General features: G+C 42.9%; 1 protein-coding gene across 1 annotated transcript in view; it reads right to left on the bottom strand.

The window, feature by feature from the left end:
* Window positions 1–13,227, bottom strand: part of TMEM131L (transmembrane 131 like) — a 174,461-nt gene that overhangs the window by 37,288 nt on the left and 123,946 nt on the right. The window contains 8 exon segments of the mRNA XM_065903804.1: window positions 541–683; window positions 3,145–3,272; window positions 6,039–6,111; window positions 7,108–7,217; window positions 8,385–8,526; window positions 10,252–10,369; window positions 11,439–11,508; window positions 12,816–12,986. Coding sequence (XP_065759876.1) covers window positions 541–683; window positions 3,145–3,272; window positions 6,039–6,111; window positions 7,108–7,217; window positions 8,385–8,526; window positions 10,252–10,369; window positions 11,439–11,508; window positions 12,816–12,986 — 955 coding nt within the window.

The raw sequence follows: 13,227 nt of genomic DNA, 5'->3' as shown, positions 1-13,227 counted from the left end.
TTCTAAATCTGCACAGCCTGACACAGTTGCCACCAGACACATACGGCCACTTTAAACCAACTTAAACACTGAGTTTCTCGGTCCCGCGAGCTCTACTTTAAGCACTCGTCACCCACGTGTGGCACGCGGTGGCCGCATTGGACAACACAGAGAGCATTTCCGTCACCGCACAACGTGCAGCACTCCCTGAGGCCTCTCTCCACTTACACTGGTGTGGTTCTCTATGATTAGGTAACAGATAACCAAACTAAATAGTTTCATACGATTGGGCTTATATTTTAACGCTATTGGGAACTTAACATTATACTCCCCCCTCCCACCATCTATTATTTAAGCTGGGTTAAACATCTAAACTATTGTTTTGTAACCAAGTGGTACCAGACTACATATGCTCAAATACCTGCCTGATCCAATTACTTGCATCCGTACAATGAATTACTGTAAATTGTTAAAGACTCTGATAACCACCTTTTGCTCTCCGCGTCAGCACCCAGCCCCCTTCCCGAGCGCCGTGCACACAGACCGCGCGCGCAGACTCACGTCGCCGGCAGTCCATCAGCGTGGACTCGGGCACCTTAAACCGCAGCGAGCCCCCGGCGCCAGGCAGTCTTCCACCCACTTTTAGGAGCTCTCTCGCCCCGAATCCTTCCACACCAACCATGTCGATAACAGTCAAGTTATTCCTACAGGGAGAGCAGATGCAAACAAAAAGGCAACGCAGGAGAGTTACAGGATACAATGCCCTTGAATTTAAATATTCCTAATTAGCAAAAAAACACTTCTAAAGTTTTGGGGAAAAATCAGCTTAAATAGTACGGCATCTCCCTCCATCTTGGAGCAGAGAGGCCACTAAACGCACCAGAGTCAAGGCAAGCCAACTGGCCAAAAACGAGCAAATGACCATGATCACTCTCCAATTTCCACCCAAGAATGGAAACCCCTCGTTTTCTAACCAGGCACCAGGATGGTGATCAGACGTTCAAGTGACAAAAGTGAGCAAACTGGGAGCCACAGAAAAATACTAGTAAATATAGAGAAACTGATAAAACTGTTCACAGGGTGAATTAAGGAGTTTCCACAGTAATTGTGACTATAAGCAATTCTTCCTTAGGGATATTTCTAGAAATGAAATGCTACCCTATCTTTTAAACCAAAGACTTAAAAGAACAGGCTTCAAATAGCAAGTATCTACTCAAGTTCTTATTAATCAAACAGTAAATCAGATTAGCTTTTGCCTTTCCATTAACCGAAATCATGATTCCTAGGATGGAGAAGTGGAAATGATGTTTAAATGATGCAAACTATACTGAAAGGCAATTATCATTAATGTAAACAGTAGAAGCAGACAGAGAATTCATTCCTAGTTATACAAAACACACTGAGGTATCTTTACATCTTCATCTAAAGGACTAAAGCCTTTACTGAACCATTTAAAAGCCTTTAAGTGATGTTGGATGATTGATATTGTTTACAGAAAAATACTGTGTCTCTCAATACAGAAAGTACCAAGAATAAATTAGCCACTATAAAAAGCCGAGGCTTTCAAGTCTGGGAGAGTTGAAGCTGGGATAAGGTGAAGTTTAACTCTACACTTTCCATGACCTTAGTTCTTCAACAGAGAATGAGTTTAAAGTGAAACACCTGTCACAGAGCACTAAAGTGCTTACTAGAACATCAGTTACCCGTTCCACTAAGCATTAGTTGAGTGACAGTGAAAGTCACTCAGTCATATCCGACTCTCTGCAACCCCATGGACCATACAGTCAGAGAAGGCAATGGCACCCCACTCCAGTGCTCTTGCCTGGAAAATCCCATGGAGCATGGTGGGCCGCAGTCCATGGGGTCGCTAAGGGTTGGACACAGCTGAACGACTTCACTTTGACTTTTCACTTTCATGCACTGGAGAAGGAAATGGCAACCCACTCCAGTGTTCTTGCCTGGAGAATCCCAGGGACGGAGGAGCCTGGTGGGCTGCCGTCTATGGGGTCGCACAGAGTCAGACACGACTGAAGCGACTTAGCAGCAGCAGCAGCAGGACTAAACAGTCCATGGAATTCTCCAGGCCAGAATACTGGAGTGAGTGGCCTTTCCCTTCTCCAGGGGATCTTCTCAACCTAGAGATAACCCAGGTCTCCCGCACTGCAGGCGGATTCTTCACCAGCTGAGCCGCAAGGGAGGTCCTAGAACACCAGAGTGGGCAGCCCATCCCTTCTCCAGCGGGTACTCCCGACCCAGGAATCAAACTGGGCTCTCCCGCACTGCAGGCAGAGTCTTCACCAACTGAGCTACCAGAGAAGCCCTAAGCATTAGTTAAAATGCTTAACAAAACAGAGTCTTTTAAGAACTTTATTTTAGTGCATTTTCTTTTTAGTAGCATTCACTTGCAGAAGAATAAACTTATATATTAAAGAAAGTCCAGAAAAAGAAAGTCTAAGGTTGGGACTCCACGCTTCCACTGCAGGGGTGGGGCACAGGTTCAACCCCTGATCAAGGAACTAAGATCCCTCATGCTGCATGGTGTGGCCAAAATAAAACATAAAATAAAAAAAATCTAAAACATCATTAATGAAAAATTAAATTTGTATTAGACATCTCACCAATGCAGAGAGAGGTTCAATATAGATCTACATTCACTGTAAATTTTTTAAACAAGACTCTCAAGAAAGACTAAAGAGGAAAGAAATTTAAGAATGAAAAACATGTAGCTGCTTAAATCAGTTGGCAAATAAAAAGAGCCAGTGGGCTCAACTAGGCACTTTTTTCATTATCTTCTGGTGCTACCAAGAAGTACAGAAGCAAGACAGATGGGTAAGATACTGGTATAAATCCAAACACTGAGGAGTGAAATGCATACAGCAGGGCTTCAATTATTCTTCTGAGCTGCGGAGAGAAAAGTGCGGACGTGTGCGTGCTCATGTGTGTGTGTGTGTTCTGCCTCTGTGATGGTGGGTCAGATGCTGTGAGAAGGGAGAATACACGTTCTCCCTGGTACCAGGGAGCCTGACACCCAGGGAGACTGAATGTGGAGCTTGGGAAGCTGCTGTCCTCAGCCACTGCCTTTCCTGTCCCGAGACACAGCTCATCACTGGCGGCCTGTCTTCTTGAGAGAGTCAGTCAACAAGAAAGCAACACAGACAGACCTACCGTATTAGGATGAGGGAGCTGACTTTTCCATAATCAGCTGGAGTGAACACTACACCAACCCTTTTCCTTTCCAAAGGCTGCAAATGTAAGTGGAGGATGCCAAATCTGGATTCTTCAGACTGCACACCCTGAAAGTTATTAATAAATGCAATTAACGTATGGAGAGCAAGACTCCATCTTCATTAAATGTATAAACATGACTGCTGTTTCTTTAATGTTGGGATCTGACCATCCAAATCAACCTGTGGAACATGTTTATCACGACAGTTCACGCCCATCAACAGCTGCTGAGCCCAACTGGGAAGCAGAGGCAGAGGCTGCAGGACAGGCCAGTGTGGACGCTGGGAAGGGGCTGGGCCTCCTGGATCGGATGGGAGCTGGGGCTACAGACCTTTATCAGAAGGCTCACCTGAATGTAAAACACCACCAAGAAAACAGACAACAGCCTCTGCCTGAACGCTACAGGGATCTGAGCAAAGCACTTCCCACTGCTGGACAACCCTAAATTCTCTGCATTATTGTATAAAAAGAAACCATCTTTATTACATTTAGTCTCTCCATTCAGGAGAATGACCTATTTATTCACATACTCCTGAATAAACTGCATTCTAAATTTAACATTCAAGATTTAGTTCTTCATTATTGTGATAAACTTTCCCTCTTTCCATTGTTTTTTCCTAGCTCTTTCTCACTAAAAGAAATTTATTAATTTTCAGAGCTATAACCATGTAATCTGCCTAATATCTCTCTTCTGTATTTTTAGTTTTTGAATTTGTTTTATCCCTCAGTTATTACTAGCATTTCCCATACTATCTGAAAGAAGAAACAGTAATGGCATTTGATTCATTTTCATTAAAATTATAAACTTCATGAAGGGAGGAATTCTGCTTTATACACATATGGATACTGAAAAAAGCTGCCAATTTAAGTATTAAAAGTGTAAGAAAAATGTACTAACTATTAAGTAATTCTTATATGCCAGGCACTGGACCATAATTAGGTATATAAAATGCTAGGCATTCTATAAAACTATGATATTTTCAAACACCACTATAAGTAAGAAAGAGGAGACGTGGAGAGGCTCAATTATTTACCCAGGACCACATAGAGGAGCCTGGATTTGGAACTTTGAATGTCCAGTTCCACATGCTCTTAACCAAAGGAGCTACATTTCTAAAAACAAACTAACAAAAGGAAAATGCAGGCCTTTCTTAAACAACAAATGATTCTGTTAAGAATTTTAAGTTAAACTTGTGTGTCCAAAGCACTGATATTGCTCAAGAGGGAGGGGATACGTGTATCCTTATCACTGACTCACACTGTTGCATGGCAGAAAGCAACAGGACATTGTAAACCGATTCTCCTCCAATTTAAGCTTTTGAAAGAAAGGAACATGATACTATCCCTTTTTGTAAACGTAATTAACAATGGTGATAAGTTCCTTTGTCACAAAAAGTATAATAACCTATGGAAAATCTTCAATCACAGGTTAAAGACCTTTTCCAAGTGAGTTGCACCATTTGCTTAAGTCTGAATAGAATACCAACATGTAAAAGAAACGGGCATCATTTTTGAAATTTCAAATTACATACGATTAAATGGTCGTGGGGCGAAATATCTGTTAGCACAGAGGACTCACTAGTTATACCTCCCAGCACTCCTGGGAAGCTGCCTGGGTGGACGGGCAAAAAGCAGGACCAGCCCAACAGCACAGGACTCCGCTGCCTGGACCACTGACAAAGGAAGGGAGCACTGCTGCTGCGCGCTACTTACTGCAGATAAGTCTCCGCTAAAAATCCATTTAAAACTCTGCTCTGATTCATTCTGTTTTAACTCACACCGGAGGTTATCTGTGGCCTCCTCCTTTCAAGTTATTCTAGAGCCAATAGTGTATCTTTGGAGGGTGATGAGTAGAGAAAGAAGAAAAAACATCTATGACATTTAAATATGTGTGTACATTAAAAATACAGTGACATGCACAGGTGTGTCCACATCTGTTTGTATTTTTGTAGGAGAGGCTTCATTTTTAATTGACCTCCAGCACAGAATGCCGTGCTGTGCCTAGCCGCTCAGTCGTGTCCGACTCTTTGCGACCCTGTGGACTGTAGCCTGCCAGGCTCCTCTGTCCAGGGGATTTTCCAGGCAAGAATACTGGAGTGGGTTGTTTTGCCCTTCTCCAGCAGATCTTCCCGACCCAGGATCTCCTGCATTGCATGCGGATTCTTTACCAGCCGAGCTACCAGGGAAGCCCCAAGCACAGAATACCCATAAGTAAAACACTCAGCAACACCAGGGACCCACAGAAGGACTGCGTGAAAACTCTAAGTTTCCAGGCAAGCGACGTCCTTGCCATGTGACATGCTTATTACTTACTCCCTCTCCAGAGTACTTATGCAAGACCTCATGAAGGCCCAGAGGTGTAAGAATTTCAGAGAAATCCTTTTATATAGGTAAGGTCAATATCACAGAAATTGGGTTATCTGCTAAAAACATGAAGCCAGCTTAGTAAGACTTTAAAAAAAAACAACCAGTGTTTACTTTTATTTTATCTTGCCCCAAAAAGAATTTGATGGGGCTAAGGAATTTTAAGAGAATTTTAAATTCTGGGGTCTCAAGTTTTACAGTTTTCTACAGAGGTCTGACTGAATCATTATTTCTTCACTCACATGAATTTAAATAATCAAATTAAAATGATTTACAGGCTCACATGAACCCTGGGCTCCTGCTGTAGTAGTTAATTGGAAAAAGCTGCTATGTATACTTAACCCCTAGAATATAAAAATAGAGAGCCACATATATTACGAAAAGTCACTTGAAACATAAATCAGTGAGGCCCGTATGCTAGGAGTCAAGTTTGTCAGCATTCTTTTCTCTGTTTAAAGATGACATCCTACCAGGTAAGGGCAAGCTTTGGTAAGCTGGAATTCACTGGTTGTGAAATTAATCATTTGCATATCGGTGCCAAACCTATAAAGAAAAAAAAAAACATTTAAAATAGCATTCAAATCACCAAGAAAGAACATATGTGTGCATATACATACACATACAAACATATGTGCGTATTTTTACACATAACCAGTTCACCCCGACCTGTCACTCCTGCGCCCAGCTCCCCACACAGTACCTGGCACGTTCTAAGAGCACAGTAAACAGTGTGGAATGAATAATGCTGGCAGCACAGAATGCAAAGAATCCTATGGTGACAAAAGCTCCATCTGAAGCAATTCTTTTCCTCCAAACGGTTCAAAGCTGTGGAACCTGACAGGAGGTGACTCTCAACCAAGGAGAATCCCATCTCCCAGTGGCCATCTGCCCACACCTAGAGACACTTTTGATTGCCCAGGCTAGTGAAGTCTACCGGAATCTACTGGGCGGAAGCTAGGGATGCTGCTGAACAACCTCCAAAGCACAGAACACATCTCGTCTCTCATCAAACAGAGTCAGGCCCAAAACACTGGCAGTGCTGAAGCCGAGACACGGGGGATGAGGCATCACTAAGTCAGAAGGGGAAACGTTCTAAGTGAAACCATGACTTCTGTACAAAGATTAGATTAACAGACACAAATTCTGATCTCACCTTGTATCACAACACTAGGCTAAGATATACTAAACCTCCACTAAACACTGCTTGCATCGCCCAGGGGTCACAGACTCCAGTTCTAAATTTTAGGAGTGTGAAAAAAATCACGACGGGAAAGCTTCCCTGACGAGAAAAGAATGCTCTGCCGGGCCCTGCACTTGAGCCAGGACACTGAAGAGCCACACGGCACACGGGCTGGCACGTGCCATCGGGTCCGCACGGAGGGGCGGGGTCAGCGCCATGGCTGAGCCCATGCACATCCACGCACAGAACCGGGGGAAATGCAGAGGACGCTGAACAGCTGCGGGTCTTAACAGGACAGGCCCTATCAACTCCTCCCAGCAACCCCCGCCCATGACGGGTCTTCACCGGCTGGGCATTACCATTTGTGTAGCAGGCGCGCAGCGGCCTCGGGCTTCGGGTACAAAGAGACGGGCAGGAGCTGCAGGGACACTGGCCACGAGGAGGGGTTCTTCACCACGAAGTACTTCACCTAGACGTGCAGGAAGGAGAGTCAGTTCCGGAGAAGGACAGCACCCCCGAGACGCAGCTGCAAAGAAAGACTCATCACCTGCATCTCCCCAGGAACCATCACCTAGGCCATTCCAGGAACGGTCTAGAGAGTGAACGGCCTGCACGCGTCACAACAGCTGCGTAACCTGCGGTGGAGGAGCTGCGGAGGACAGGAGGAGACACAGGCCACCGGGCCGGGCAAGGAGAAGCCCCGGGCTGGAGGCTGTAACGGACGTGTGTGAGTGGGATAAGTGGGAACTGTACGGAGACTGCAGATCAGAGAAAACCGCTGTGCTTGATGTTCACATCTTCTGACTTTGACAGTTAGACTCTGATATGTAAGATGATGTCTCGTTCTTAAGAAATTCACATGGAAGTGGAGTCGGGGCATCATGCCTGACCCTCTCTCATGGCTGATAAAAACACAAGTGTGGGAAGAGAGGGGAAACAGCAAGCCAAGCACGGCAAATGTTAAAAAGAGACGAATCTGCATGAAGGGCAACTGGGAGTTCTTGGTACTGCTCGTGAAACTCTTTCTATAAGTTGAACTTTTTCAAAATAAAATGTTATTAAACAGCAGTCTCAGGAGGTCCTCCGTAAGTAAGAAGCTCCGTGAGTACCTGAGGAAGCATACATTATCACTCAGATCACAGGGACCTGGTCTCAGGTAAGAGACTTTCCAGATGAAACCTCAAGGCTGGTGTCACTGCCTTCCCTCTGCCCTTCTCCTGCCCCTCAACTCAGGAGAAGCTTCCACGCAGGAAGGGAGCTGCGGATGGAACAAGAGACAGACAGAGGCCTCTCCCTTCTGAGCTGCAAACTCACTCACTGCTATGGAAGCCTGTGTCAGCCAAGATGCCCTCTGCAGCTGCAGCGGAATACTGTCTTAGCTGGTGGATTCTGAACTGAACACAGATTCCATAACATGCACCTGCTTAAAGCATTTCAGTCTGTTCATGAGTTTACTCCTTATTTTGTTCTTCTGACACCTCCCTCCTAAAAGCGCTGAATGGCAAACATGTGTCACTTAAATTTCAACTAACTTTGACTCTGGAACAGTATCCCAAGGTGGAAATACTTGGTTAAAGTGAACACTCAAGAGCCGAGGTGTCACGGACGAAGAAATGAGAAGACGTGGGAGGCTCACCATGCTGTTCCTCAGGGCGGTGGCGCTGAAGTTCAACACGAGGCCAGGCTCGGGGACCAGACGAGGCAAGAAGACAGCAAAAGGCTCCGACTCCTTGGGTTTCTTTGAATGGGCAAACCGAGTCACTCCCAAAACAGTCCTCCTGCAAAATTCGTAAAGAAAGAAAGTATGGGAAATAATTTTGACATATAAAAAAGAAATCACTAAATAGCACTCCAACTAAAAGGAACAAGAGGCCCTTGGGAAAAAATGGCTTATTCAGGGTATGCGTGCATGCTCAGTCACTTGAGTCGTGTCCAACCCTTTGCCACCCCGTGGACTGTAGCCCGCCAGGCTCCTCTGTCCATGGTATTTCCCAGGCAAGGATACTGGAGTGGGTTGCCATGCCCTCCTCCAGAGGATCTTCCCAACCCAGGGATCAAACCTGCCTCTCCTGTATTGCAGGTAGATTCTTTACCACTGAGCCACCCGGGAAGTCTATTCAGGGTATGGGGGAGGCAAAGTACAAGATCTCGGAACATCCTGTCTTACTAGAAAGCAAGGAAGTGCTCAAAGAATGATGGGTACACACCAAAGATCCAAAAGCTAGCCTCAACGGGCTCCCATCAGCCAAATCTGGCGCAAATCGACATCAAAAATAATAATGATGCTAGTGACCAAGGAATTCATGGTGATGCTCAAGAGTGTAGAATGAACAAAATAATTAGCAAATCACCATTTTTGCAGCCATCAGTCAATAACTGATCTCAGGCAATGATTATCAGTGGGAGCCAAAATGTCCTCAGGGAATAGGCAATGTGTACAGACTCAAACTATCATAGCACATATTATTTATTAATTGTAAAACAAAAAACATAGTCTACAATGGGGAGAGTCAAATGATTCAACCAAACAATGTCAATAATGGGGCAAATTGATATTTATGTCCCTCCTCAGGTGATGCAATGGTAAGGACACAAGAGCAACCAAGTAATTAGTACTCTTCCCAAAAATATTTAACAGGAATTCAAACCTGAAAAAGCAATCTCCAAAAATCCAGAGTGTTGAATGTTCCACAAGACAGCTGGCTATGATGCTTTAAAACATTACTCTATGAAAGATGAGGAAAGGTGGGGCACTAAAGAAAATTAAGGAAACATGATGACTAAATACAGTGCATGATCCTTGAATGCATCCTGGATTTAAAAAAAAAGGAAAAGACAGCTATAATGGATATTTTGGGGTCAACTAGGGGCTTTTCTGGGTTCTGATGGTAAAGAATCCACATGCAATGTGGGAGACCTGGGTTCAAACCCTGGGTTGGGAAGATCGCTTGGAGAAAGGAAGAGCTATCCACTCCAGTATTCTTGCGGAGAATTCCAGGGACAGAGGAACTTGGGAAGCTACAGTCCATGGGGTCGCAAAGAGTTGGACCCGACTAAGCGACTAACACTTGCACTTTCACACTAGGGAAATGTGAATCTGGACTGTTTACTCACACAAGCACATCAGTGTTAAGTTTCTTGGGTATGTAATGACAGTGAAGTTATCTGCAGGAGAATGTTCCTCAGGAAGGAGAGTCTTTCCTAATAAAGTACTAAGGGTTGAAGTATCATGGTGTCCTCGGCTTACTTTCAATATGTGTGTGTGCATATAGACACAGATGGAGAGAGAAAACAGCAAAAGTGGTAAGATGTAAACATCTGCTGAGTCCAAATTAGGAATATGTGAGTATTCATCATACTATACTTTTCAACTCTTCTGAGGTTTGAAATTTGTCACAATAAAGGCTGGATATTAAAAATTCAGTATTGAAATTTCAACAAAGATTATGTTAAAGTGTCCCCCCAGTGCTGAATAAAAGAAACAAAGAGAGGCGAAAACATACTTGCAGACGTCACCATGTTTTAATTTCTTCCATCTTTCATATAATGTATTTGCAAGTTCGGAATCCACATCCCAGGTAGACTGATCCAGAGAAAGGCTCCCTTCCCAGTTAGGATTTTCTACAAGTTAGATCAGACTTACTGTTTAGATGCACAGGAAACATAATTCACTTGGTAAATAATGCCAAGAGTTGAGGGCTAAAACTTCTCAAACCCAGAGGACAGTAGAGTGACCAGTGACTCCTGTCCGCTAATTGCTTTACTACAAGTCCCTCTAACTCAATGGCAAATGAGATATCAAATCAAAGAAACATGTATAAAACAAAACTAAATCGAATTATGTGAAGATAGTAACATAAAAGACACATGGCTCATGAATACAGCCTGAAACAAGGTAAAAATCATACTCAGACCATGTTCAACAGCTTTAAATCTAAAAGGCTAAATTAAACTGCGTCATGTAAGTGCTAGACGTCTCTGAGCTGGGTCACCAGGCTTCAGAAGGCCAACGTGCAAACAGGCGGCAGCCCTCAGAGACGAGGGCTGTGAGCAGGGCTCAGCCCAGAGGCGCATGTTTACACTCATGAACTGGCCCTGTCTGCTGGTCTGCCTGCCTTGTCTGTGCTACAAGACAAGGGTGGGAAAGTGGGAGTCAGCCAAAGGAAACCGCTGTGCTGAAACTCTCTCCCTAGGTTATATATTTTAATAAGTCAGCAGGCAGGAAGGGAACTTGGAACAGCTTTCTCTATCAACACCCGGGCCTCCAGTCTCACACAACAATGAGTGCTCCCTATAAGATGCTTATACTCTCCTCAATCACAATTTCAAATTATTATTATTATTATTATTTTACTAACTTCTAGTCAGCCCTTCTATAAAAGAATCAGAGTCCAATTGTTCCTGGCGACAAGGTTGCTATGATGATCAAACATCGAGTTTGAAAAAATCCCTTACAAAAGTGGAGATTAAGACTTAAGGGGGCGTTAATTACACAGGCACCTCAGATGGTTCTGGAGGATTCTTAATAATTTCAAGTCATTTGGTTAATGATCATGCTCTTAAAGAATAGAATATGATGCAATGATGTTAAAGGACTAACTATTCCATCTACAAATGCGAATTTTCCTCACTACCTCCCACCCCACCCAAAACTAGAGTTCTACAGAAAGCCTAAGGGCAAAATACTTACCTGCTTTTGATTTTCCCATGAAATAATGCATGCCACAATGTGCTATCACTTCAAAACCCAGACTCCCTTCCTAGATTGAAAAGTAATATATGAATAACTTAAAACACATCACTCAACACAAAAATCCTAATGCACTCAAACGCATAGCAGACATGGGCCTCCACCTCCACGAACTTCCCTTTAACCAGAAGCCAAACAACTAGGAAGTGATTTCTTGGCCTTCTTTCTCCTTGATTGAGAGCTCTGACTGTTTCTGACAGCAGGGAAACTACAGTGGATTCTGTGCAATAATCAACGCCCACAGCGACACCCCCAGGGCCCTACAGACACCAAGCTGCCTTCTAAAGTAAAGATTAAATTAGTCTCAGGATATTCTCAGCAGGGTTTCTAAAACACTGTACTCTAATCCATCATAACTCCTAAGCTGTTCAGGACATTTAAATGAACGTCCCACTTCCTAAGCTGGGAAAGCAGAGACCGCCTCTTCCACACATGCCTGCAGCCTGCCTGCTCCCTCCCAGTCACTCACACATATGCGGCCCTTGATGGAAAAAGGAAATTTCTAAGAAACCTCCCCTACTCAAAATACGGATTAATAAAATTAACCTTACATTTTGTTCAGCATACTTTTAGAAGCCCTATCTTTAAGTTTTTAGCAAAACATGAGGCACTTCTATCTATGAAACACCAATGCTAATAAGTGAGAAAAATCATAAAGATGGTTGTATGAATGTCTCATAGTGAAAAATCAGAACCCAGCATTGTACAGAAGAGCTTGGATCAAAAAGAAGCAATAACAGTAACTAAATGAAAAGAAATAAACATTAAGAAAAAATGAGACATGTTTAAGATAAGACCTAAATTAAATACCATATATACAAAGACTTTAGAAAGTATTTGCTTAATTGCGAACCCTTTCAGGCTTTAGTTTAAGGCCCACTAAGGAAATTCAAGGATTCTGAGCAGCTGAGTGTCACTTACCAGAGGTCTAAATAAAGCATTTAACAATTTAGTTTATTTGAAATCACTGCTAATATGTGCTAATGGCACAGATGTGTTTACTATAGCAAGCACATATTCCTTGCTCATTTTGGAAATAAGTGAAAATGAGATCTATCGACTTGCAATGCCTTATTTCACTTGAAAATTACTTCATGTATTACTTTATGAAAACTAGAATCTGGTTTCAAGTAGATTTCCATACTAAACAATTTATCATTTAAGACTGGCCTGGTAATATCCATTAATTCCTCAGACAGCCTTAGAAAATACGAGGTCAACTGCATCAATAAAATCCAAGCACTATAAGGCAAGCTAATAGGAAGAAATAGTAATTATTACAAAAGTTATAACACATGTGGAGTGTGTAAACAATACCTTGGTGGGCGGTGAGAAAATCTGAAGAGGTATTGCAAAAACAGCACCTATGTTTGTAGTCACAAACACATGGGTGAACAGATTTATGACAATGTCTTTACCAGCAAGTTTCAAAGAAAATATTTTCCAACAGCCTGGAGGTAGAAATGAAGGGCCAGTGAAATTCAGAATCTAAAAAGAAAAGAAGTAAGAGAAATTACTCTCCTAACTAATGCTAGTTATGATCAAAATCATCATACTCTGTGATACTAAAGTTCTTCTATACTTTGAGAAACAAAATGTTACTCAATTATTTCCAGGTCAAATATTGACATATTTTTCTATAAATAATAGGTTTCATTTAATATTTAACATGCAACTGTTTTTAGATTTCACAAAAGTAATCTTGACATGTTCATAGCCGGTATTTTAC

This window comes from Muntiacus reevesi, chromosome 13 (assembly GCF_963930625.1).
Source record: "Muntiacus reevesi chromosome 13, mMunRee1.1, whole genome shotgun sequence".
Classification (NCBI taxonomy): domain Eukaryota; kingdom Metazoa; phylum Chordata; class Mammalia; order Artiodactyla; family Cervidae; genus Muntiacus; species Muntiacus reevesi.
This window is presented reverse-complemented; position numbering and strand designations above follow the sequence as displayed.